Source organism: Thamnophis sirtalis, unplaced genomic scaffold (genome assembly GCF_051295495.1).
Source record: "Thamnophis sirtalis isolate CommonGarterSnake01/CBP01778 unplaced genomic scaffold, rThaSir2_p1.2 scaffold_14, whole genome shotgun sequence".
Lineage (NCBI taxonomy): Eukaryota > Metazoa > Chordata > Lepidosauria > Squamata > Natricidae > Thamnophis > Thamnophis sirtalis.
The window spans coordinates 570,625-594,035 of record NW_028261394.1 but is presented as its reverse complement, the minus strand read 5'-3'; the positions used below and the strand labels follow the sequence as shown (position 1 = coordinate 594,035).

The 23,411-nt window shown below is 58.9% G+C and overlaps 4 protein-coding genes across 15 annotated transcripts in view; 2 read left to right on the top strand and 2 right to left on the bottom strand.

The window, feature by feature from the left end:
- Positions 1-308: 308 nt before the first annotated feature.
- On the bottom strand, positions 309-5,249 carry TVP23A (trans-golgi network vesicle protein 23 homolog A). Of its 3 annotated transcripts, XM_087729181.1 has the most exons (7): positions 5,189-5,249; positions 4,269-4,348; positions 3,088-3,232; positions 2,075-2,164; positions 1,507-1,635; positions 823-954; positions 309-577 (listed from the first exon to the last, which is right to left on the bottom strand). In XM_087729181.1, the coding sequence occupies exons 1-7, from the start codon at positions 5,195-5,197 to the stop codon at positions 518-520; spliced, it is 645 nt and encodes a 214-aa protein (XP_087585307.1). In that variant the 5' UTR covers positions 5,198-5,249; the 3' UTR covers positions 309-517. The 3 variants fall into 3 exon arrangements, with proteins under 3 accessions (XP_087585307.1, XP_087585306.1, XP_087585308.1); XM_087729180.1 differs by lacking the exon at positions 309-577 and having other exon boundaries at positions 725-954; XM_087729182.1 differs by lacking the exons at positions 309-577; positions 2,075-2,164 and having other exon boundaries at positions 725-954.
- Positions 3,040-19,085, top strand: CIITA (class II major histocompatibility complex transactivator). 5 transcript variants are annotated; one of them, XM_087729175.1, is made up of 21 exons: positions 3,040-3,174; positions 4,083-4,198; positions 4,290-4,368; positions 6,842-7,079; positions 9,590-9,700; positions 9,824-9,949; positions 10,412-10,471; positions 10,768-10,833; positions 11,029-11,070; positions 11,496-11,645; positions 11,799-11,918; positions 12,099-13,752; positions 14,273-14,446; positions 14,738-14,809; positions 15,283-15,363; positions 15,849-15,941; positions 16,789-16,872; positions 17,112-17,195; positions 17,553-17,636; positions 17,939-18,038; positions 18,497-19,085. In XM_087729175.1, exons 4-20 carry the CDS (start codon positions 6,863-6,865, stop codon positions 18,012-18,014), a joined length of 3,294 nt encoding a protein of 1,097 aa, XP_087585301.1. In that variant the 5' UTR covers positions 3,040-3,174; positions 4,083-4,198; positions 4,290-4,368; positions 6,842-6,862; the 3' UTR covers positions 18,015-18,038; positions 18,497-19,085. The 5 variants fall into 5 exon arrangements, with proteins under 5 accessions (XP_087585301.1, XP_087585302.1, XP_087585300.1 ...); XM_087729176.1 differs by lacking the exons at positions 3,040-3,174; positions 4,083-4,198 and having other exon boundaries at positions 4,208-4,368; XM_087729174.1 differs by lacking the exons at positions 3,040-3,174; positions 4,083-4,198; positions 4,290-4,368 and having other exon boundaries at positions 6,600-7,079; positions 14,741-14,809.
- A 395-nt stretch (positions 19,086-19,480) lies between these two features.
- DEXI (Dexi homolog) lies at positions 19,481-21,527 on the bottom strand. The gene is made up of 2 exons (XM_014051895.2): positions 20,895-21,527; positions 19,481-20,596 (listed from the first exon to the last, which is right to left on the bottom strand). Exon 1 carries the CDS (start codon positions 21,165-21,167, stop codon positions 20,958-20,960), a length of 210 nt encoding a protein of 69 aa, XP_013907370.2. The 5' UTR covers positions 21,168-21,527; the 3' UTR covers positions 19,481-20,596; positions 20,895-20,957.
- A 251-nt stretch (positions 21,528-21,778) lies between these two features.
- The window catches only part of CLEC16A (C-type lectin domain containing 16A), a 41,368-nt gene continuing 39,735 nt past the window's right edge, over positions 21,779-23,411 (top strand). For 3 of the 6 annotated variants that reach the window (XM_087729095.1, XM_087729097.1, XM_087729099.1), the window contains exon 1: positions 21,781-22,021. In XM_087729095.1, coding sequence (XP_087585221.1) covers positions 21,939-22,021 — 83 coding nt within the window. In that variant the 5' untranslated portion in view covers positions 21,781-21,938. Of the gene's footprint in view, positions 22,022-23,411 lie in introns of all 6 variants that reach the window. The other 3 variants (XM_087729096.1, XM_087729098.1, XM_087729094.1) reach the window with 2 other exon arrangements.

Genomic DNA, 23,411 nt, shown 5'->3' with positions numbered 1-23,411 from the left:
CCCCAGGGAGAGACTGGCAGGAAGGATGACTGGTTAGCGCCCCCAGCATCCTCCACAGGGGGACGGGGGCGGAAAGAAATGCGTGGCGAGCACCGCCAGTCCCTGCTGTAGAGCCATAGAAAGCCTCCCACAGAGGCTGAAGGGATGGGTGACGGAATAACGGAGATGGGCTGGATTTTTATGCCAGGCCTGCCCAATTGCGAGGGAGCCTCTAAGGGCCCCGAGGGAACGCTGCCAAGGGGGTTGGGAGAGGTAGCCAGGCCTGCCTCACAAGGGGAGAATCCCTCTTTTTTGGGGTGGGATCGGAGCTCGGCATCAGCAGACGGGGGGGGGGGGGGAGGCCGGAACAGCTTCCTAGAAAAGGGCTGCTATTCTAGGAAGCGTCACAAGGGATGAGAGGCCAAGAGGAAGCTGCTCCTCTGTGGCTGGATGTGCTGCGTTGGCCCTTCTGAAGCGGAGTGCAGCCTGCCTGGGTGTTGAGCGCAGGAACCGTCCCCCAGGCCTCCTCCTCCTCCTCCTAATGGCTCTGGGTCCCCAGGTGCTTCAGGAGGTGTTTTTGGAAGTCCTCCGATCGTTCCTGCAGGAGCAATAAAAGGAGGCTGGCTGCCAAAGAGGCAGAAAACCCAGCCAAAGCCAGTCTGGAGGAACAGTAGATCCCCCCGCTCTCCCCCCCCCAATGAATCCAGGCCTCCCTGGGCCACAGCCCCTCCCCCCACCCCCCATTGCCAGGGTTTACTGAGCCATTCCATCTACGTTTCCACTCTTCATCCCCACCGATGAGGCTTCACCCCCAGAGTCGGGGCAGGGGGCTCTCCCGCTCACCTTCTGGAATATCTCCTGGGCCGGGAAATGTGGGGCGACTTTGCGGATGGTTTGGGAGGCGCCCCCGAGTTTACAGTGGACGTAGCCGTAAAGGTTAGCCGCCTGGAGACAGATGCCGGTGATCACCAGAGCCTGTAACACAAAGGGTGTGGGGGGGGGGCAGCAGAGCCCTAGGCAGGCTCCTACTGGCTGAAAGGTTCCAGGAAACTGGGGAGACCCCTGAGGAGAGACACCACCCCACCCCCGGGGACCTGGGAGAACAGCCCTCAGCATGAACTGGTGGATGGGGACGGCTTTCGGAGAGGCTGGTTTTCTTACGATTGTGCAAAGCCCCCTCACAGAATCACGAGGATGTTTTGTAGGATCAAAGTCCCTGGGGGTCTTTTTTTAATTTCTACCCCGGAAGGAGGCTGCAAAGCCCCAGCTGGAAGCAGAGCCTTCAGGGAAGTCGGCTGCGTGAGCTCTGCCAGAGTCCGGGGTTGCAGCCGATCTGTCCGAGGCCACGCAAAAGAGGAGCGAGTTCTTCCCGTCTCCTGACCCAGAAAGTGCTCTAGACCCCCCCAGCGCACAAGGGCCCTGTGTGCCCCCCCTCCCCATGCAGGCTCTACTCCGTCCCCGCCTGCTGACAAAACTACCCAGCAGTGGTTGCGTCTGAGCGGAAGCCCCAGGTAGGCCGGCCCTTACCAGCCACTTCAGCTTCAGAGAGAACAAGGTGGTGAAGAAGAAGAGGGTCCAGATGGCGGGGCAGATGATCAGCCCCAGCCAGAAGATCCGGGCTTCGACCTCGGTGGGGGGAGCCGCCCTCGATGGGCCCTCAAAAGAAGAGAAAAGCAAAATTGCCCTCGAGACAACAACGTTCAGCAGAAATGGGAACAGATACCATCTCATATTAAGAAAGCAGATTCACTTCTTCATGCTGGCAAGCAAACTTCCTTAAAATGTGATGTCTTGATTGGGTTTATGTGGTCCAGAAGAAGAGGCAAAACAATCTGAAATGCAGGCCATCCCAAATGCCCAAAGCTTTCAGCCCCCCGTCCCCTTTTCCAGGCCAGAAACAAAAAATCCCCTCGTTTCCAACCACAGGGAGGTTAGCTGGGACTTTTGCCCTCTCGCTGCCCCTGGGCTGGGGAGGAGATGCTCAGCTTCGCCTGGAGGCTTTTCTCTTGCGGTTCCAGAGCGCATGGCTCCACTTCATGAACTGAGCCAAAGGTTCAGGTGTTGGAAAGGGAAGGAACACGGCCGTGAGGACTACCTTCCTTGCCTCAAACACCCAGTGGCTCCTCCCATCCTCGTCGATCTGATTCCACCATCGCAAACCGACCAGCAGCCTCCCGGTGACGTTCTGGTGGGGCAGATAAAGGACAGGGGGGCCTTTAGGGAGAGATTGCTGGGAACAAAGAGCCGAGGTGGAGCAGTGGTTAAATGCAGCACTGCAGGCTACTTCAGCTGACTGTTATCTGCAGTTCGGCTGTTCTAATCTCACCGGCTCAGGGTTGACTCAGCCTTCCATCCTTCCGAGGTGGGTGAAATGAGGACCCAGACTGTGGGGGGGATATGCTGACTCTGTAAACCGCTTAGAGAGGGCTGGAAGCCCTATGAAGCGGTATATAAGTCTAACTGCTATTGCTAAAGAGGGGAGTTTGGGGAGTTTCTTGAACTACAGAAATGTAGGAGGCCCTTCTTCATCCTACCTAAGCCAGGTTGGGTCCACCAGAACCAGCATCCCTCCCTTTCCCTGTGCCGTAATTTGGAGAAGCCGGCCGTGACTCGCCCATCAGAGCCCCTTGGGGGGGGGGGGAGGACTGCAACCCTGTGACTTTGCCGGCTGCTGAGAAGGGAGCCGATGGCCTGGCAGGCGCCGGGTTGCAAAGCTATGGAAGAGCAGGTCCCCTCCGCTGCATTTGCTGCAGCTACGGCCTTTGCCTTCATCCCTCCAGTTGCTTGATCCCGGCTTAGGCTGGCGGTGATGCCCAAGATGCCACCTTACCCTTCCTCCCCTTTTTATCTAGGAGAACAAAGTTCCTTTTCCATAATTGGCATCTGTTAAATAACAAACTAGCACCCGGTAAAGCACATGCCATGTTTACTTCCTCGGTGCCGCTTTTATCTGCCCGCCAACAAAAGTGCACGTAGGTTTTATGAAGCTGAGGAAGAGCAGATGAAGCTGAGAAGGGAGCTTAGTGGCCGGCCGCCTTCCTTGGCATCGTGAAGGGCCAAGGTAACCCAGCGGGGCATCTTGGGGGCAGAGCCCAGCAGAAGGCCTACCTTCACAGACCAGAAGTCAAAGGAGAGGAGGAGGAGGATGAGGAGGAAGCAGGCAATGAAGCTTTTGCTGAACCAGTCGCAGAAGAGGTAGGTCACGATGGCACTCACGCGGAAGAAGAGGTGGAAGAAGGTGGCCAGCGGGTACCTAGGAAGGAAGCATCCAGAAGTCTGGAAGCTGCCACAGTGGGAGAGCCCTGATTTAAGGATTCGGGTGACGGGGGATTCCTTTGCTGCTCTGGGGCTCCCGGCCGGAGGGCGAAGGCTGGACGGGTCCGGCTGGGCGCTGGCACACTGACTTCCCGGTGGAGCTGCCTCGGCTGCCAGAGGGAGCCAGCCCTGCAGGGTGTGTTTCCATTGTGAGAAGGAGAAGAAAGGTGAACTGCAAGGAGGCCTGGGACATTGTGAGATGAGATCTAATATTTACCCGCCTGGCAACAGTAGGCACGAAGGAGAAGCAGGGAGAAAGGTTTTATTTACACCTGTGAATCTCAGTGAAGAAGCTGGGCCCAAACCGCAAAGGTCACCATATTTAATCCAGTATTTTTTTTAATTTTTAATTTTATCAATTTCATATATACATTCACAATTATATGATCTCATAACTGTTATTAATAATATGTATTTATAACATTTTTTCCCTACTGTTGACAATATACTTGGAGATTGCTTTTTTTATCATCCCATAGATCCATCTTATCTTACAACGGTCCTACTTCTTCTTCCCTCCCTCCCTCTTTCCTTCCCTCGTTTCTTCTCTCCTGCTCCCCTTCCTTCCCCCTTCCCTCCTTCTCTCCTTCCCTCCTTCCTTCCCTCCTTTCTTTTCTCCTTCTCTCCTTCCTTTCCCCCTTCCTTCCCCCCTTCCTTCCCCCCTTCCTTCTCTCCTACATTCCCTCCTTCCTTCCCTCCTTCCTTCCCTCCTTCCTTCCCTCCTTTCTTCTCTCCTTTCTTCCCTCCTTCCCTCCTTTCTTCTCTCCTTCTCTCCTTCTCTAATCCAGTATTTTTGAAAGCAAATCCAAAACGTGTAGGCTGCACTTGAACAATTACAGGAACAATACTAAACTTGTGTGCAGCCCGATTTGCCCGTGCATGCATCATCGGGCGTAGCAAAGAGGTCTGTTTATAAAACCAATAGAAGGCCGTTGTGGGGGGGGGCGGCAGTTGGAAGAGGCCCCCCTCCTTACCTGACTTTCGCCTTCCTTAAGGCCAGCTCCTCTTCATTCCCAAAGTCCAGGGAGACGTCCTCGGTGTCATCTGCTAAGATCTGGAAGAGAAGGACCCAGTGTGAGTATCACAGGGACACCCAAGCTCAGAAGGGCATCACAGAGAAGGGGGTGGAGGGAATGAAGCCCTCAAAAGCCACCCCTGGAGACCCTGGTAGAACCAGGCCTCTTTCCGTCCTCCTCTTCCAGCAGAGTCGTCCCCCCCCCGGGCCCCTTCCTCCTGTGACTGGCAAGGCTGCTCCCCTCCTGCTTCTAGATCAGTGTTTCTCAACCTTGGCAACTTGAAGATGTCTGGACTTCAACTCCCAGAATTCCCCAGCCAGCATTCGCTGGCTGGGGAATTCTGGGAGTTGAAGTCCAGACATCTTCAAGTTGCCAAGGTTGAGAAACACTGTTCTAGATGTTTCCAAGGGGCTTCTCCCAGCTGGCGTGGCTTCCCCTTTTCATGCCAGGCCTCACTCTTGCCAGCTGGCTGCCTACCTGCGTGCAGATGCCTCTTCCGGGTCTGGGAAGCACCCCGAGCCTCTGCTTTGACTGGAGGGTTGAGTCCCTCCTGGTGCCTCCCAAAGCAGAGAGACTCCCTGCCTCTTGTTTCCCAGAAACACCATGTGTGCACACACCCCGATACTCAAGGCTCCCCCCTCCAGAAAACGGATCCCGTTCAAAATAATCCGCTCCCAGCTCTGATTGTCCCCTTGCCTGTTTTTCCTAGCGGTCTCCGCTGTTTCTGCACTCGGTACCCAAGACGCTCCCAGACCCCCTTGTGCAGGGAATCCTCTCCCCCCCGCTGTACACACAGCCTGGTGCATCCTGTCAGTCCAAAGCCAGCCCATAATACCCCGGTTTCCCTCCCCTCCCATCCCCCAGCCCTTCTCCCCCACCTGCTTCATCTTCTTGGCCCCGTCTCCTCTTCCTCCTCCTCCGGCCTCTGCGGATGTGAGCAGGATCCACCCAGCATCCTGGCTCCTCCTGGCCGTTGCTATGGCGACCAGAGCAGGGATGCTGGTGCCCAGGCGGCCAGGAGCAGGTTGGCCCAGAGACGGCCTGGCTTTGGGCAGCTCCTGGGTGACGGGCCAAAGTCCCCCCCCCCCCCGGTGTGGGTTGCTCTTTCGGGCCTCCCAATTTCGGAGCCCTGCCCTGAGCTGTTTAGTGAGGTTTTCCACTTAACCTGCCCTTCTGCCAGCCTGGCTTCATGGCAGCCAAGGAGCTAATGCAACTTCACCAGCTGAAACGCAGCCCAAAATGCCAAACCTGGCCTGAAAATCTGCAGCAGAAGACGCGGGCATAAGGGGCAAGGGGCTCCTAGATCCCCCCCCAGCCCCCCAAGCTTCGTAAAGGCAGCATTCTGTCCGCATGGGACGGGCATTTGCAGGGCTGAGCAACTGGAATTCCCCTGGGTTGTTAGGAGACACGCCCGCCAGACGGGTTCGCCTTTCAGGAGGTGTTTTTGCTGGCCGGCTGCCCTTTCAGGCAGAAACGCCCCCAGGTGATGTGGGGGCCGCCCCCGAGGAGCCTCCCGTGTGGTCGCAGGTGAACCCAGAGGGGGAGCCGCCAGGGCTAGCGCACAGTGGGGAGCCCGCTTCTCCCCTTCCTGCCCTGGGCGCTGTTGAGCTGCCCTCCCAGCTTTGGGCCGGGGGAACCCCTGGGAACCCCGGGATGCACCCCAAGCCTCAGCAGCGTCTGTCCCGGCTGCAGGAAGCTTCATCCCGGGACTAAAAGCCCAGGCAGCCTCCGCGGTGCCCGCTTCTTCCCCTGGGGGGGAGTGCCCCCCTCCCTCCCCCCCCCTGGAGAAGCGTCACAGAGCTCCCATCAGCCTGGCTCCGCTTCAGCCACTTGTGCTGGGGGGGGGGAACGCACCCCCATCTCCCTGGGGGTCTCTACCAGCCCCTCCCCCCTCCCCAGATCCCACTGCTGCAGTTCTGGCGTCTCTTGGGGTGAATTAAAGGGAGGGGGCAAAACACCCCCCCACTCTGCTGTTGGAGGGTCCAGAAACTGGCAAATAGGCCCATGCGGTTAAATGTGTCATTTCACAAGCAAGACGCTCCCCCCCCCCATCCCCCCCCCCAAACAAAGTCTCTATTTGACTCTTATCAACCGTTTGGGTGAATTTCCCACTCTTGGTTTTTTTTTTTCAAAAATAGAAATAAAACCTTCCCACCTGCCCTGTGAAGTTTTGCTATTAACTGCAACTGAGCAATCCGTCCATCATGGCTAAGATTCGTTTTTAGAAATGGTTAAAACGGGGGGGGGGGGAAATAGGGGGGGGGGACGGCATCCTCGGAAGAGGCTGTCAGTCCTTCCACGAAATGAGGAAATATTAGTGATGATTCCCCAAATCAAAGCCTCCGTTAGTTTTCCTTTTTTCACTTCATCTTTTTTGAAAGATGCGTCTGCCGTATAAATAATTACAAAAACAGGGAAGTGCCACAGAAATTGTTCGGAGAAACCCAAGTTCTCCTGCTGCCCAAATGGACCTTTTCAAGCAGATCCTGCCCGAAGTGCGGGAGGTTTTATTAACTGCTTCGGCCCCCCAGCTCCAAGCCTTCCTGGACGCCATGCTGAGCGAAGGGATTCTCTCCCGGGAATATTATCAGACTTTGCTGGATGAAAAAGACGCCGATGACCTGGCAAGGAAGCTGGCTCTGACCCTGCTTGGGAAACGGGCCGGGCCTTCGGATCCCCCCACCCGCCTCCCCCCCTTACAGCTTTCCGGCAATGCTAGAGGACCTGCTAAGAACGGAGCGGTCTCACTGAGGACTAGAAACTGGACCGGTAAGCTTGGCTAATGTCCTATGATCCTCAGCGCCCTGCAGATTTCCCAGGATTTCCCTCCGAGGAGCCCCTCCTTCCTGGCCAGTTGGATAACTTCCCTGGCTGTGTATCTCAAACAGAGAGACAGACAGGTGGGTACTTAGACCTAGCATTAATTTAAATTTCACTCAAAGATCAATGAACGCTAATTCTCCCGTCCATCCGCCTGATCGGTAGGATTTATCCTTTTTGAGGATTAAACGGGTGAGGGCCTTTTTGGATCTGACCTTTTAAATATTGTCGAGTTTCCATTTAATGTCATAAATAGGGCAGGGGGACATTTTAGAACCTCTTTTTAAAATCTTGAAACTATTTTTTTAAAAAGCCATTAATTTGAGACAGACTAATGTGCTGGATGACAGGATGATGGGAATTGGAGTCCAGGGCGCCAGCTAACTCCATCCTCCGCCTGACCCGTCCCATTCTGTGGGATCTGGTCCCCTGGGGCCTGGCTTTGGGGGTCCCACAGCCGCCGCCCGTGAGATGATCTGGGCCGGCTGCCAGCTCAGCCCTTGCCATCCCCGGGCTCCCCTGAGCACTGATGCCCGTGCAGTCGTCTTGGTGCCAGCGTTCAGACTGACCGCCCTTGGGGAGGCCGAACTGTCCTGCGTGGAAGGGCCGTGGGTGGGAGGAGCAGCCCCAGAAGCCACAGGGAGACTCTGGAGAGTTCAAAGAGGTGAGTGGGTGGGCCTGATAGACTCAGAGTCACAGAGAGGAGAGAATGAAACCGGAGCCCACTTTCACTTCTGGCGTGTCAGTTGCACACAGAAAGCAAGTGAGGAGCACATTGGAGTCACGCTCTCCTCCGCATGAGCCTGAAGTAGTGTGTGTGGGGCCACCTGGACGGTAGGTACCTGGGCCCTGCAGGGAGGGTGGGGGGGGTCGGGCGGAGGAGGAAGCCGGGGTATCAGCCAGGCAGGCATCTCTTCTCAGGGAAGGGAGCTGCCAACCTCGGAAGCTCTCGACATAGATTGTTTATGAAACCAGAGTTTTGAAACGGAGGGGAATTCCTCCTCCCTCCCCTGCTGGGATTTTCCTCCCGTTTACGGGCAGTCACCTGCGGCAAGATAAAAGCACTGGCAGCCTGGCCACTTTGCCCAGGGGCATCCAGGATGGCTTATCATCCGGAACTTGCCATGCCAGCCCTTTTGCAGAAAGGATGGTTTGAAAGTTTCCTGCAAGGTTGGTTTTTTTTCCCCCCCTCTTGCACCCTGAGAGTCTCATTTCTCTGCTTCTGGCTTCCCGACCCTCTGCTGCTCTCCTGCGGAGCCTTTGCCAACCAGAGTGTGAGAAAGGCGCTGTGGGAAGCCCCCCCCTCCCCCGCTTCATCGATGCCATCCAGGTTAGCCGGTGGCGTTGCTGGTGGAGAGAGATCCAGGGACCCTGGAGAGGGCAAGCTGGCCCTGCCCTCAAATCCTCAGGGGGGGGGGGGAGAACAGAAGGGGAAGCCCCCTCCCCTGTTAAAGGCTGGGTATTGCCGGGGGGGGGCTCGCAGCTCTGTCTCGGGGAGAATCCCTCATCTGTGTGTGCAGCGAGCTGCCCTTGTTCTTCGTCAAGGAAGGCAACAGAAGAAACGTGGTTCACTTTTCAGTCCAGACTTTCGGGCCGGCCGGAGGCTCGTTTGGTGCAGCTGACCAAAACATTTTGACTCTGGCAAGCTTGGCTAGACCTGGGGGTTTGAAAGGAGCTCAAGGCCGCCCCCCCCCAGCCGCTACTCCTGCGTGTCTTTCTGGGGGAGGGAAGTGGTTCACCCTCTGCTCTTCACCCCATCCTGTCAGAGACCCCAGGGTTACAACTGCAAGCGCGAATCAGGGGAAACTTTGGGGTTGCTATGAGTGGCACAGCTCTCCTTCTTTTTTTGGGGGGGGGGTCTCCCAAGGAGATGGGATCTTTTCTTGCCCTCTTTGACTTTTGTTTGAGCCACGCTGGAGTCGCCCCCCCTCTCCCTCCCCCCAGATATTTATAGAAGGCAGAAGATCTGAGCCCACTTTCTGTTCTCCTTTTCCGACCGATGCAGCTGTGAGGTTTTTCCTTTGAGCCATTCAGGGCCAAAAGGAGGGGTGTAGAAGAGTGGCTGGGGCTGCATTCTGCAGGTGGGACACACGTGTTTCCCACCTGGGGGTCCCTCAGAGGCTCAATAAACTGATCCCAGACAACTTGCAGGCTCTGTTTTATAGCTTAGAGCCTCGCTGGGAAGGCGGATATCTGGTTGTGGTTTATTCAGTAAACCCCAAGAAAGCCAAGCCTGGATCAGCCACGTCCCTGCGTCCCTTTTCCTGCAAAAATCCCCCCCAAATGCCGTTTCCCTTCAGAGCATCTTCTCCCCAGTTCTTGGGAAAGAGACCCCAGGCGTAAAGGGGAGGAAGGAAAAGTGGCCTTTAATCATTTCTCCCCAAAGCAGCTGGTGGGATCTCCTCAAAGCAACGCCCTCCCCCGCCTTCTTCAGAGCGTCACCCCCTTTTTCTCCCCAGCCGCTCCTGCCCCAGATGAGGTGAGCCCTGGAGGGATCCCACCGGAGACCCCCTGCCTGCAGAGCGAGGCCCACCCGGCGTCGATGGAGGAGATGGAGGAGGCGCCTGCAGGTGCTTGGCCCCCCCCCTTTCCTTCTGCAGTTGCTGGGGGGGGCGGAGGAGGGCAGGGAGCTCCGTGGGGCAGAGCTCCAGAGAAGGGTCACCAATGGCCTCTTCTCTTCCCCCACCGCCAAGTCCAAGCGTCCGAGGCGGCCAGTGACGACCAGGACAACCCGGAGGTCTTCTACACCGTGGAGAGGGACGAAAGCGGAGAAGTCCTCTCCCTCTGCGCCGACATGGGGGAGGCCTACGACAAAATCGGTGGGTCCCTCCTGGAGGGTCAGCGGCCCGAGGGCGCATCCGAGCAGAGGCCGGCCCCTCCCTTAGACCACAGCTGAGACCCGAGACGGCCGAGGGGAGGGGGGCGAGGAGGGCAACCCCAGAGGGGCAGAGGGCCCCGCAACCTTTGGAGGAGCAGCTGGTGGGAAACGATGCCAGTCTCCAGTCAGAGCAGCAACTACACCGGACTCAGGAGCCCAAAGGGCACCCCAGGACGCCCAACTGAGGACATTGGGGGGGGTGCAGCAGGGCAGGAGGCCAGCTTGGGCCATCGTCCCCCCGCTTTCCATGGGAGTGAAGGGCCCCTCCCCTCCAGGAGCTGAATGTAAGGGGGTGGCACAAGGCTTGGATGGGGGGGGGGTTGCGCTTTGGAAAGGATTTGTGGTGCCTGACATTCCAACCATGTTTCCCTCCCCCCCCCACTTGCCCCCCTCCCACCTTTAGCTGCCCTGGCTGAATATCTGCTGAAAGACCAGCAAGATGCTCCAGCGGACGAACATTTTGGTGAGCCCCGGATTTCCCGGCTCTGCCTCCAGGGCCTCCCCAGGGGGAGCCCGGCCTTCCCGGGGTCAAGAGGGGCCTATGGGGGGGGGGAGAAGAGTGGCCGCTGCCTAAACAGGAGAGCCTCCTGGGGCAAAGGGCTCCGTGCGCCCCTGGCTTCTCCTTCCCTCCTGTCCTTCATGAGAACCGGCTCCTTGGGCTTTCCTTAATCCTAGGATGTCTGCCCCCACCTTCCTATTTTCCCATCGGTTCCCCCCCCCGTGCTAATCGTCCTCTCTCGCTCTTCTCTTCCCCGCCAGAAAGGCTCTTTTGGGATGGGGGGGCTGCCGAAGGGCCCGGGGGCTGCGCAGAGGCCAGGAGCCGAGGTGAGAGGGGCAGCCGGAGCGGGAGGCTCTCCGGAGCTTCCAGGCGCTGGATTAAGACGGGGGCGGCTCAGCTCCAGAGGACGGCAGATCCTCCCCGCCTGGAGCTGGGTTGGGCAGGGCTGCCAAGACCCTTGACCAGCCCCCTGCCCAAAGAAGCAGGGCCTCCATCCAGGGTTTCTCCACCCCCCCCTGCAGGCCCTTCCTCGGACGGCCCCGAAGCCAAGCGCCTGAGGCTGGGTGAGTGGGCTGCTCCCTCGGGGGGGGGGGTTCTCCTGCAGTCCCTGGGGTGTGCAGAGATGGGGAGCCCTGCCCCAAGCCCCTCCCCCTCTCGAAAGCCCCCCCCTCCCCCTGCACCTTTCCCCTCCCCCCCGGGGGCTTTCCAAGATGCCCTTGTTACTCCTGCCTTCCACCCCCTCCCCCCCCCTGAGTGCTCCCCTCCGTACAAAGTGGCAAGCCCTCCAACTCCCATCATCCCCAGCCACTGGCTTGGAAGTCCTGTGCTTCTGAAGGCTGCAAGGAAATGAAAGGGGAAACTTCCAGTCCTTGGCGCTGACTGAGCGGAGGAGGGGGGGGGCCTCCAGGGGCTTCCATTTCCCTGCTCTGCCTGGGAGGGAGGGGAGGGGAGGGAGCCCACCGTGCCTAACCTCCCTTTCCTTTGGCAGCCCACCCGCCGGCTCTGTGCATTGTGAACAGGGACCCCCTCGCCCTCCCGCTGAACCCCGGCCAGGATGGCACCGACTCTCCACCAGAGTTCCACCTGCAAATTTTGGTGGCCACCGTGGGGCCTGCGGGCAGACCCCCAGAAGCGCTTGGTACGTGGAAGCCCGTCCAGAGACCCCAGACCCCTTGGACCGGCTGGGCCGGGATTCCTGGTTGACTCCGGCACAGTTCCCGCTTCTCCTGCGGGAAGGAAGGAGGGCCGGGAGCAACCCTCCTCCTCTCTCTCTCTCTCTCTCCCCCCCCAGGGCCCTCTGCAAGCGGGGAGCTCTGGTGCCTCCCTCGCCACAGGGGAAACGTCCAGATGATCTTCACCTTCGAAAGTGCCCCGCAGCCCTGCCGGCCTCCGGATGCAGCAACCTGCCCAGGTGAGTCTTCCCGTCCGTCCTGCCCGCCGGCCGACTCCAAGGGACCCCGAGACCAGCAGAGCAGCACCGAAGTCCTGAGAGCGGGATGTGGGAGTCCGGGAGCCCCTGAAGGGCTTCCTCCGCTGCCCCTGGCTGAGCCTCGGCCCTCTCCCTCTGCTCCTCCTCCTCCTCCTCCTCCAGGCTCCCCCCGGGCTTTCTGCAAAGGGCTGAAGGAGCATTTCCGCAGAGAATGCCGTTCGGGGCCTGGGCAGCCCCTGGGACCCCTGTACCTGGAGAGGGACTTAGTGCAGCACCACCTGGACAGCAGGGGTGGGAGGAGCGCAGACCTGAGGCGGTGCCACCTGGGAGAGAAGCGCAAGGCCTCCGTGGAGAGAAGCCGCTTGTTCCAGACGGCCAGGAGAAAGGAGCCGGGCAGCAGGGTCATCGTGGTGCTGGGGAAGGCCGGCACAGGGAAAAGCCTGCTGGTCCAGAAGGTCTGCCTGGACTGGGCCGAGGGCCTCCTGCCCCAGTTCGACTTCGTCTTCCGGTTCGACTGCCGGAGGCTGAGCCTCCTGCAGGGCACCTGCCCCGACTTCAAGTCCCTGCTCTCGGACTCCCTGGGGGGCTCCTGCCAGGGCATCGATGACGCCTACGCCAGCCTCCTGCGGAAGCCGGAAAGGGTCCTCCTCCTGTTTGACGGCATGGGAGACCTGAAGGACCCCGAGGGCTCCCCCTCCGCTTCCGGGAGCCCCTCCTGCAGGGAAGCCCCCGGCCTTGGCGCCACCTTGGCCCCCCTCTTCCAACGGGAGATGCTCAACGGCTGCACCCTCCTACTGACCGGGCGGCCCAAGGAGAGGCTCCCCCAGTACTTCCCTCGGGTGGACACCGTCCTGGAGGTGGTGGGCCTCTCCGCGGAGGAGGCCTCGCTCTGCCTGGCCCGCTCTCTGGAGGGCTCTGCCCACACGGAGCAGCAGGCGAAGCTGATCAGGGCCTCCCCTTACCTCTTCAGCCACTGTGGCAACCCCGGCCTCTGCCGGTTCATCTGCCAGGCTGCGCTTGAGGCCACGGCGGGAGAGCTGCCCTCCACCCTCACCGGCCTCTTCGTCACCCACCTCCTCCAGAAGGCGGCAAGCGCGGCAGCAGACGGCAGGGCCTGGAGGTGCCAGGGCATCGCTGCCTTGGCCGAGGTCTCCTGGTGTCTCGGGCAGAGGTGCCAAAGGGCCCTGTTGAGCGGGCACTTCCCTTCCGCAGCCGTGAAGGAGTTTGCGCTGAAAACGGGGCTCATGGAGGAGCAGCGGGGCGTCTGCGCCTTCTCCAGCTTCGCGGTCCAGGATTTCCTGCTGGCCCTGCACCTGACCCTCTCCCAAGAGATGAAGGGCAAGAAGCTCACCCAATACCTGGGCTGGGGGGCCAGGTCCAGGAAATTCCTCTCCTCGGGGGGCCTGGTGCCCCGTTTCCTGTCGGGGCTGCTCTTCTCCAAGGACGAGCTCAGCGGCCGCCTCCTCTTCGGCAAGGAGGGCGACGTGGATGCGGAGAAGACGGTCGCCAGGAAGCAGAGGAGCCTCTCCAGGTTCATCCGGAAACTTCCCATTCGGGATTTCACTCCAGGGAAATTGCTGGAGCTGCTCCACTGCGTCCATGAGACCGAGGACCCCTACCTCTTGAAGCACGTGAGCCTGGAGCTGGGGCCGGACCTCTCTTTCTTGGGCTTCCCGCTGCCCCCGCCAGATGTCAGCGTCCTGCACTCCATCTTGAGAAGGTCCTCCAAGACCTTCTCGGTAGACCTGAGGGGCAGCTGCCTCCCCTTGGACGGGCTCAGGAAGCTGGTCGGCCTGAAGAGCATCGCCAAGTTCAGGTTGGCCGAGGTCTTTGGAGGGTTGCGTCTGGATGAGGGTCACGAGAACCAAGGGCCAGATGTTAGGAGGGAAGGGCCAAGGAAAGGGCTCTCGGGAGGGAGGCTAGGCAGGGCCGGCCTTGGGGGAGGAGGCTGCCTATGAGGTGGCTGGAAGGACATCTGGAATGCTTCTAAAAGGCTGGGATTTAACCTTAACCTGAGGGCATCTTGGTTGACCCTCAGTCACCTGAGTGGGCACCTAAACATTGTCTTTCCAACCACTGGATCTTCACTTGGAGGCCTGTCACGGGTGGGAGGGGACCGATCCTCCGCCCGGGAAGGTGAGGGAGGCTGACGGTGCCTAGGAAGGAGCCTCGGGCCCAGCCCTGGCTTCATCTAGCGTGGCCGTGTGCCCATCAGGGCCAGAGCCGCCCTGGGCGATGCCACCTCCCTCGGCTGCCGCAGGAGAGAGAGAAAGAGAGCCGGGCGCTCCCGGCGGGAGAGGGAGGGGCACTTCCCACTTCGGGGTCTCCTCTTGCAGGGTCTCCCTGGGGGAAGCCGTGGCCCTCTGGAAGCACCTGTGGGACGTCCGGGAGAGGGAAGAGCTGCAGGCGGCCATGGAGAAGTTCCTGGTGGGGCCCTTCAGGGCCAAGACGACGGGGGACGTGGATGCCCTTCTCGGCCTGGTGCAGCTGCAGAGAGACATGGCGGAAGGGTGAGGGGGCTCGCCACAGGGGTGCCATGCTGGCAGCCCCAAAGCCCGGCTGTCTCCAGGTCTGGCTTTGGGGTCAGGGAATGGGGGGGAGGGGAGGGGCCCAGTCTGACCGGCAGGAGAAACTTTGGGCGACTTTGACCAGAGGTGGCCTCCCCCCCCCCTCCCCAGGCGTGGCTGAAGGTGGGGAGTGAAGATGGAGGGTGCTGGCTTAGGGAAGCAGCTGCAGCTGGAGAGGCCCTCTGGGCCCTTCACGCCCTGACCCTCTTTGCCCCCAACCCCATTTGGCTTCAGCAGGGAAGACGCTGAGGGTTCCAGCGGCCGCCTTATTCCAGCCATCGCTGGGCTCCTGCGACTGGAATTCAGGTGAGTCCATCTCTGTGGCCCTTCAGGGCAGAAGGGAGCAGCAGGAGCTAGTTGGAAGCAGAACCTCCTCGTGCTGAGGCAGTCTACCTCAGAACCTCCGTGGTTTCCCACCTGGGCTGCCAGTCAGCTGCCTTATAGCAGTAGACTTATATACCGCTTCATAGGCCTTTCAGGCCTCTCTAAGCGGTTTACAGAGAGTCAGCCTATTGCCCCCAACAATCTGGGTCCTCATTTTACCCACCTCGGAAGGATGGAAGGCTGAGTCAACCCTGAGCCGGTGAGATTTGAACCGCTGACCTGCTGATCTAGCAGTAGCCTGCAGTGCTGCTTTTAACCACTGCGCCACCTTGGCTCTTAGGGAGGTTGAGGACTTCTAGGCCAAGAGGAAGAAGGGGAGGGCAGGCTTGGCAGGAGGGCAGGAGGGGCCGTGGGTCAGGAGCCCAGCACCCACCCACCCCCCACTTGCCTTGCAGCCTCGGGCCCAGCTCTGGCTTGGAGGGCTTCCGAAAGTTGGCGGATTATTTGGTTGCCTTCTCGGCTCTTCAGCACTTGGAGTAAGTGAGCCAAAGGGCCCCTCCCTGAGCCAGCTTCCATCTTGGGAGGGTCTTTTAATTGGGGGGGGGACAGGCATGGGGGGGGCTCTCTGTCAGATGCCAGATGCAGGCACCGAGTTCTGAGCTCATCAGGAGCGCAGGAAGAGGGAGGGGACTCCCAGGGTGGTCCTTCCCTCCCCATCAAGGTTGCCCTTCTGGGTCTCCAGGATACGTTGGCCTGGCAAGCGAGACCCTCCACGAAGGAGCTGAGAGGGGCTTCTGGGCTATTCCCAATCCTGCCGGCCCCCTCCCCACACCCTTACACCTAGCTGCCCCCAGGGGCTTCTCAGTAGGCAGCCCCTTCCGAGCCTGGGAAGGAAAGCCAAGTCCCACGGAAGCCCCCCAACCCCCTTGCCCCCTTGGTGCCCTGGCCTGAGTCCCCCCCCCCCTAAAACTCCCCCGGATGAAGCAGGATCTGCAGCCGTTCTGGCTTGGTTTCTCCCCAGCTTGGATTCCCCTGATGAGAACGAAATCGGAGACGAAGGGGTGGGCTCCCTCGCCCGCGTCCTTCCTCGCTTGGCGTCTCTGGAGACCTTGAAGTAAGTCGATTGTTCCGCAGCTCCTGTTTGCAGGAAGCCAGAACTGTCACAGAAGGGAGCCCCCCCCACCCGACCCCCATTGCCTCCCCCAGAGAGTCACTTGGAGGCTCTCTGTGTACGCAGGCAGGAACACGCCAGAGTTACAAAGCGCCCAACAGCCAAAATTCTTGGGACAGGTTAATAAACAGAATTGTTTTAAAAAACAGAAAATAATAAAAGAGTCACATTCATTCAGGAAGTGGCTGCCCTGAGTGGGGGTCTCTCTCCCACCAGCCTCCCGTAACGGGACATTCCAGAGAGGGAGGGAGAGGGTTCCACCACAAAACCGCGGAGGACAAAATCGCGCTCGACGAAAGCGCGCATTTGACGTCATCACAGCGCGACGAAAACATCGCGCTGTGATCGAAAAATGTAAAAATAAAGCGAAAACCTTACCCTAACCCCCCCAAACCTAACCCTAAACCTAACCCTTAACCTAACCCTAAACCTAACCCTAAACCTAACCCTTAACCTAACCCTAAATCTAACCCTAAACCTAACCCTTAACCTAACGAAAAACCTAACGCTAACCCTTAACCTAACCCTAAACCTAACCCTAACGCTCTAAACCTAACCCTAACCCTTAACCTAACCCCAACCCTAAACCTAACCCTTACCTTTATGTGAATCGGCTTGCTTTAATTTTAATTTTATTTCAATTTTTTATTTTTTTCGTCGCGCTGTGATGACATCACATGCGCGCTTTCGTCGAGCGCGATTTTGTCCTCCGCGGTTTTGACAGGTCACGGAGGGAGAGGACCCCCCCTCCACCTAAAACATCCTGAATTTAACCATCTTTTGTCCCTAGCTTGTCCCGGAACAAGATCACCGACCAGGGCGCTGAGCTATTGGCCGGAGCCCTCCCCTCCCTGCGTTCGCTGAAGACCCTCAGGTGAGTCAGCCAGTGCCAGACACCAGCAGCCTGGATCCCCCTGGATCCCCCCCAGGAGCAGATCAGAAAGCTGGCTCTTGCTCTCCGCCTACCAAAGGGAGATTAGGAAAGGGTCTTTCCCCCTCTCTGGGGCTGGGTCTCCTTCCTTGCCCCGCCTCCCACGTGGCCCTCGACAGAGTTCTGGGGGGGGGGGGGGAATGAGAAGAGTCTGGCTCAGACGCTCTCTTGGCCTCCCACAGCTTGTACGAAAACAACATTGGGGACACAGGAGCGGAGCGCATGGCAGAGGTGCTGCCCCAGATGTGTGCGTTGCGGGTGCTGGAGTAAGTGCACTGTGGTCTGTGGCTGAGAGGGTGGGGGAGGTTTTATTCCCGAGAGTCAGACTTTCGCACAGGACTGCTACCCCCAATCTTGATGCAGGCACCCCTTAGCCACTGCACAGTCACCCCAGCTGCTTGGACGTTCAATGGGGTGGAAAAGAGGAGGGACTCTGCCCCCCAACTCTTGAGGGGCTCAGCCACGTGCCCCACCCAGACCCCCAAATACCAGGAGGCCGTGTAGAGCCAGAAGGGTGCTGAAAGACCCCACCCCGATGAGCCCTTGGCTCTCTGCCTCAAGGGAGGCAAAGGGGGTCCCTGTAATTCTGCCTCTGCCTCTTTTGCCCTCCCCCCCCCCCCCAGCCTGCACTGCAACCAGATTTCTGCCGCCGGAGCCCGGTGTCTGACAGAGCACTTGAGGAGATGCCCCGGCATCCGGAGCTTGGCGTAAGTTTGGGCCTCTTGGTGATCTCGGGGACACCCCAAAGGGCCACTTCGAACTGCACTGGATTCAACAGGTCCCTCTTGGGAAGAGGCGATGGGCAGGAGAATCCGGGGTGCCTGCGACGCCCCCAAATTCCTGGCCGACTGCAGAGTGGGAGCCCCCCCTCCCCCGCATCAGACACGGAGGACCAAGAAAGCCCCCCCCCCCCCGCCCTCAATGGCAGCTGCCGGTGGTGGCATCCTTTGGAGGGAGACCCCCGGATTCCAGTTGCCTTTAATGTTTCGCTTTTTAAAACCCTTTCCAGGTTGTGGAACCCAATGATCCCTCACGGGGTTCTGGACCACCTGCAGCAGCTGGATTCTCGGATCAGGAGATTTTAGGGGCCACTTCGGATTCTGCTGTGGGTGAGTCTCTCCCAGAGGTTCAACATTAGGCTTCCTAAATGCTCCCCCCTGTGGAGAACACGCTGAATTGCAGGCTTCCCACTCTCACAAGGGGGGGGTGGGGGGGGCGTCGATGCTCTCCCTGGCTCATCAATCGTAAGAAGCTATTTGGTATTTATTCGATTTGTAAGCCGCCCTATTCCCCGAAGGGACAAGAAGCTATTTATCAGTAGGGCCCTTTGTGCCCCCACCTATCCAAGCCCTTTCATTTGTCCTAGGACGAAAATCTCTTTCAATTAATGTCAGCAATATAGCTAATTAATAAGATTGCATTACCGGTGCCCCCCCTCCTTCAGCCAGGCTGAAGCTTCCCTCCCCTCCCAATGGCTCACCGAATCCAAGGCTAGGAAACCTCCCACGGGGGTCGCATGATTTTAAGAGAGGCCTCCCCCCCCACCCCCGCATTTTCTCTCACACAGGAGGAAATTCTGCTGCTAAATTAAATCTGGATGATCCATAAAGGCTGCTTCTTTTTCTCCATCAACATGATCCCTGGATCCCCTTTCTGAAGGAATCCCTCCCCAGGGCAGCTGGACTTTTATGTCCCAAATTTTGTGAAGGTCAAAGGCGAGGGAAATGTTGGTGCGTCTCTGCGCATAGGTGGGTGCATCGAAAGGTATTTGACTTAGGAGGGAGATCTATGGAGAATAAGCAACTGGTTCTTCTAAGAAGAAAAGAAAAAACAATGCTGGTGCTTTCTGAATAAACGCTTCTCCCTTTGAGAGATGCATGAATGAATGTAGGATCAGCCTCTTGCAGCTTGCTAAAAGGTTTGGAGGAATGATGTGGGGAACACGCAAGCAGGCGAGGCAGAACTGGAATCCTTTACCCCCCCAAAGGTCATTTTAAGCTTCAGCAACTGTTGCGGGTGTGTATGTGTTGGAGTGTATCAGGGCCTAGAAGCTTTTTTCTAGGGCTCGGAGCACACAGCCTCTTTTGAGAGTTAACTCTAATGTACAGTTTTCATATCCCTGAGAAACTGTCAATAAATCTTTTTCTAGAAGCGTCTGTTTTCTTTTTGAAAGTGGGAATATTGCTGGAGTCTTGGATTAAAAATCCCGGGGGGAGAGGCTAAGATAGCAGTTTTGAATTGATTTCCTGCCAATGCATCCTTTCCTTGATGAACAGACTGGTGGAAATGGAGGAAGGGTGGCAGCTTTTGCCAAGGATTCCACTGAGATTAGACAAAGCAGAGGGAGGAAAGTTATGGGTGGGTGGTCCTAGAAGGAACTTTGTGAGATAATGAAGAAGAGGATCTGTCTGCGCCCTTCTGCTAGGGTCACTGGAACCTACACACACACACACACGCACACAAAAGGCCCCAAGGCAGCCGTCCAGCCACAGCCTTTGCCGGGAAACCCCCCAGCGGCCACCCTGGTTCCAGCAATAATACGCAAAGCCAGTTGTAGTCACCTGCACACACCTGTATTTACCAGAGGTCCAGTTATCAAGATATTGCTTTTTTTTTTTTTACATTTTCTGTTTTACATAACAATGCATTTGAACGTTTTCCAAAATATCTTGCCGTGACAAGGCTTTTCTTTCCTTCCCCCAAGTTATAAAAATACTTACAAAATCAATTCTTCTCTGTAACGGAGTGACAGAAACATCCCTGCAGTTCTTTTTTCTTCTTCTTAAATTATTACTCTTTAAAAAGCAGACCTTTTCTGGGTATTGCAAAGGTTTGGGGGAATCCCCAAAAATAAAAAAAATAAAATTTAAGAAGGGCAACCTGATTACTCACAGCAAATTAAGATTGCCGGTTGGAGACTGCCAAGGTTTCCACGCTCCGAAAGAGCAGAAACCGGAGCCTTCGCAGCTAATAACACTTAAGGACTCCTGTGCAAATCGATGCCTTCGCCGTATTTCCACACCTGTCTCTCTCCCTGCAGCTGGAAACCTAGCCCGTCAGGGAGCAAGCTTCGTTCATGTCACATAACCTTTCCACGTGCTGGAAAACATTTCATTAAAGAGCAGTGAAGGTCTTTTTTTAAAAGCTCTCACAGATACGGATAGTATGGATAATGTGAGGGCTATAACTCTACTGTCCTACAGGGAAAACATGATTGGGGGATTTTCTGCACAGTGATGCAAGGTCAGTTCTGTGTTGGGGAACATGCGCTGTTGCAAGCAACCTCGGGGTCTCGGAGCTTATTCCCCCAGCCCCCTTAAAACCTGGTGACCCCATCACAGCCATTCCTGGCCTTGTAAGAGAACCCAGGCTGGCCCCCCCACATGCCTTTACCTCCCCAAAAACAAAAGAACCAAGTCCTGCTCCTTGAAGTTTGGAAAGGAGGAGTAAATCCTTGTGTTCAGGGCAAGAAACCAGGATCCCTCCAGGCTCTCTGGGTAAACCCTGCCCTTGGGTCCAATGAATCCCTGCAGAATCTCAGGATGATGGCAGAGTCCCATCCTCAGTCCAGCTTCCCTGGGGAACCCTGGAAGGCTCCAGGCAGCCTTTCCGAATCCAAGTGTCCTTTCTGGAATCCTTCCTTTTTCCTCCCTCGGGGGCAGCAAGCCTGTAGAAATGGGGATGGAGCGAAAGGTTTGACCCTGCAGGAGGCCAGGGCAGGGGGCTGCAGAGATGCCTTGGGCCCCGTGGGGCAGAAAGGCCAACAGCCCAGCTCCTTCCCCAGGAACTTGGCTTAAGAGAGCAAGAGGGGGGGGGGCTTCTGCCCCATCTTCTCCGGCCTTCCCTGTCTGGAGCAGCCCAACCCACGCTGGGACCACAGCCCGCCGGAGGGCAGGCCAAGGCTCAGGGTTGGGCTCAGCCCTTCGCCTGCCCTCCAGCTGACCCTCCGTGGCAGCAGCCCCTACCTCCTTGGGCCCGGGGCCGCCGGGCCGGCTTCCTCCGGCGGGCGCCCGCAGCCCCGGCCGGCGCTAGTCCCAGTAGGCGTCGATGGGCTCTCCGCCCTCGCTCTCCAGCCGGTAGAGGCCGAGCGCCGGGTCGGAGAGGAGCCCGAGCTCCCCCAGCGCCTGGTCCACGTCGTCGGGCAGGAAGACGATGCCCACGTTGAGCGCGATGTACTCCAGCAGGAAGGCGTAGTAGAGGATCAGCAGGTTGACCAGGAACAGCCCCGCGGAGAACATCGGGGCTCCGGCCCAGGCGCCCCAGCCGCCGCGGGGCACGGGGGGCGCTGGAAGCCGCAGCCCCGCAGCACAAGGGCGCCGCCGCAGTGGCCGCCCCGCGGCCCTCGGTGCAAGGGGGGCCGTCGGGGCCCCGGACTCTCCGGCCGCGGGCTCAGCCGGAGAACGGCGGAAGGGCCGCTGCGGGGGCTGCGCGGGGGCTGCTACGCCCCGGCCATGCCCAGCCCAGGACCACCTCGCAAGGCTGCCGCGCCACCCGCCGGGCTGCGGGGCAGGAGGGGCTCAGCTGGGCTGCCGCACCCGGAGCTCCGCCCGCCTCCCGCCGCCCCGCACGCAGCGCCCGCATCGCGCCTCCCGCCGCCCCCCCCCCCACCAGCGGCCCTGCGCATCGGCTGCGGCGCGGCGGCGGGGCGTGACGCCGAGGGCTCATTAGCATGCGCGCCCCGCCCCTCTTGGGTCACAAACGCTCGCCCGTCTTCCGGGATGGCCGCGCGCGGGGGCCGACGGGAAGGGGAGTTTGCGGCCGGTCCGCCCGTCGTCGGGCGTCGAGGCGGGCGCGGGCGCGTAGGACTGCGCTTCCCGGCGTGCCCCGCGCCTGCGCGGTGGGCGAAAGGGCGGCGGCGTCCGGCTACTCTGAGAGGCTGAGGGGAGGATGGCGGCGGCGGCCGCCGAGGACGAGGCGACCGAGGAGGGGCGGCAGCAGCGGCAGCAGCAGCGGCGGAGGCGGCGGCGGCGGCCCTAGGAGCGGGGACGCGCCTGCGGGGCCCGCGCACGATGTTCGGGCGGTCGCGCAGCTGGGGCGGCGGTGGCGGCGGCGGGAAGGCCTCGCGCAACATCCACTCGCTCGAGCACCTCAAGTGAGTCTCCGCCTCAGAGGCGCCGGGGACTCCCGCGCCCATCGTCCGCAGCCGGCCCCGGCCCCCCGCTCTGGGCCGCCGCCCGAGGATTGTCGGGAGGCCTCTGGAGCGTCGCGCGGAGCCCTTCGGCCGCCTCTTCCGGGGCTCCCTGGGCGCCGCCTCCGGCCGTTTGCGGGGCTTCTCTACGGGCGGTTGCCGGACGGGCCGCTTCTGAAGCAGAGCCGGCAACCCGGGCCCTTGCAGGACAGGTGGACTACAACTCCCAGGGTTCCCTGGGCAGCCATGCTAGCTGGGGGGGAGGATTCTGGGAAGGAAAAGGCCTTCTTAAAGGGGCCGCGGCTAAGAAACAGGGAGGTCGTCTAAGGGCCCCTCCCGGAATTGGCCTGCCTCCCCCCCCCCACTTCTCCCATCTGAAATCCAACAGGATTTAATCACCGGTGGGGGCTGGTTTTGTGTCGGTCCCCCCCCCCAAAGCAGGGAACATTTTGCCCCAGGGCTTCAGGATTCCCCCCCCCCTCTGTGAGTTGCACTGAAGCAGGGAAGGCTAAAGGGAGCAGAGGGGCTTCCCTCTCCTGGTGGGGCGGGGGGGGGCTGCTGGGGGCTTTCCCAGGGTTGGAGGGCTGGGGGGGGGGTTCTGTGTGTGTGGTGGGGGGCAGAGAAGCGCAGAGCAGCCAAAGTCTAATAAGAAAAAGAGGTTGTGCGTCCAAAGTCAACCCTGTGCTTCTCTCAGCCACTCGGTCTAGCATTCGTCCCATACAAAGTGAGACTCCCAGGGTGGAGGAGATAAGCTAGACAATTTGCCCAGATGACCATAAATGTTTCCCCTCCCTTTTTTTTTTTTTAATATTCCGGGAAGTGTGTGTGGAGTGGGGACAATTGCAATTGTCATCTGGTGCAAGGGAACATAAGGTCACAAGGCGTAATAGCTGGATCAGGTCACGGGCCCTTCAGACAAGGATGATCTTATCTGCCTCCTGAGCTGAAGGCTGAAAGATCATCCTGTTTGAAGCTTAAGGCTGACTCAGCCTTCAATCCTTGGTAAAAGGTGGGTCCAGATTGTTCGGGGCAAGATGCTGACTCTGTACAGTGGGCTGTAAAGCGGGATGAAGCAGCATATAAGTCTTAAGTGCTATTACTAAACGGAAGGAGGCCTCTAAGCAAAGCAGCCTGAGCCTGACAGCCCCCTCCCTCTGACAGCTCCTTGCTTTTGGAAGGGGGCGGGCAGGCAGTCTGTCTTTCCAAGGCAACAGGATCATCATGACCAGCAGTTTTAACTGCTGAGCATTTATGTACTTCTAAAGGGGTCAGGATTGGTGGTCAGCACTATATTTTTATTTATTTATTTTTATTTAAATTATTCTTATTTTGCTTTTTACTACAAAGGCTGCCA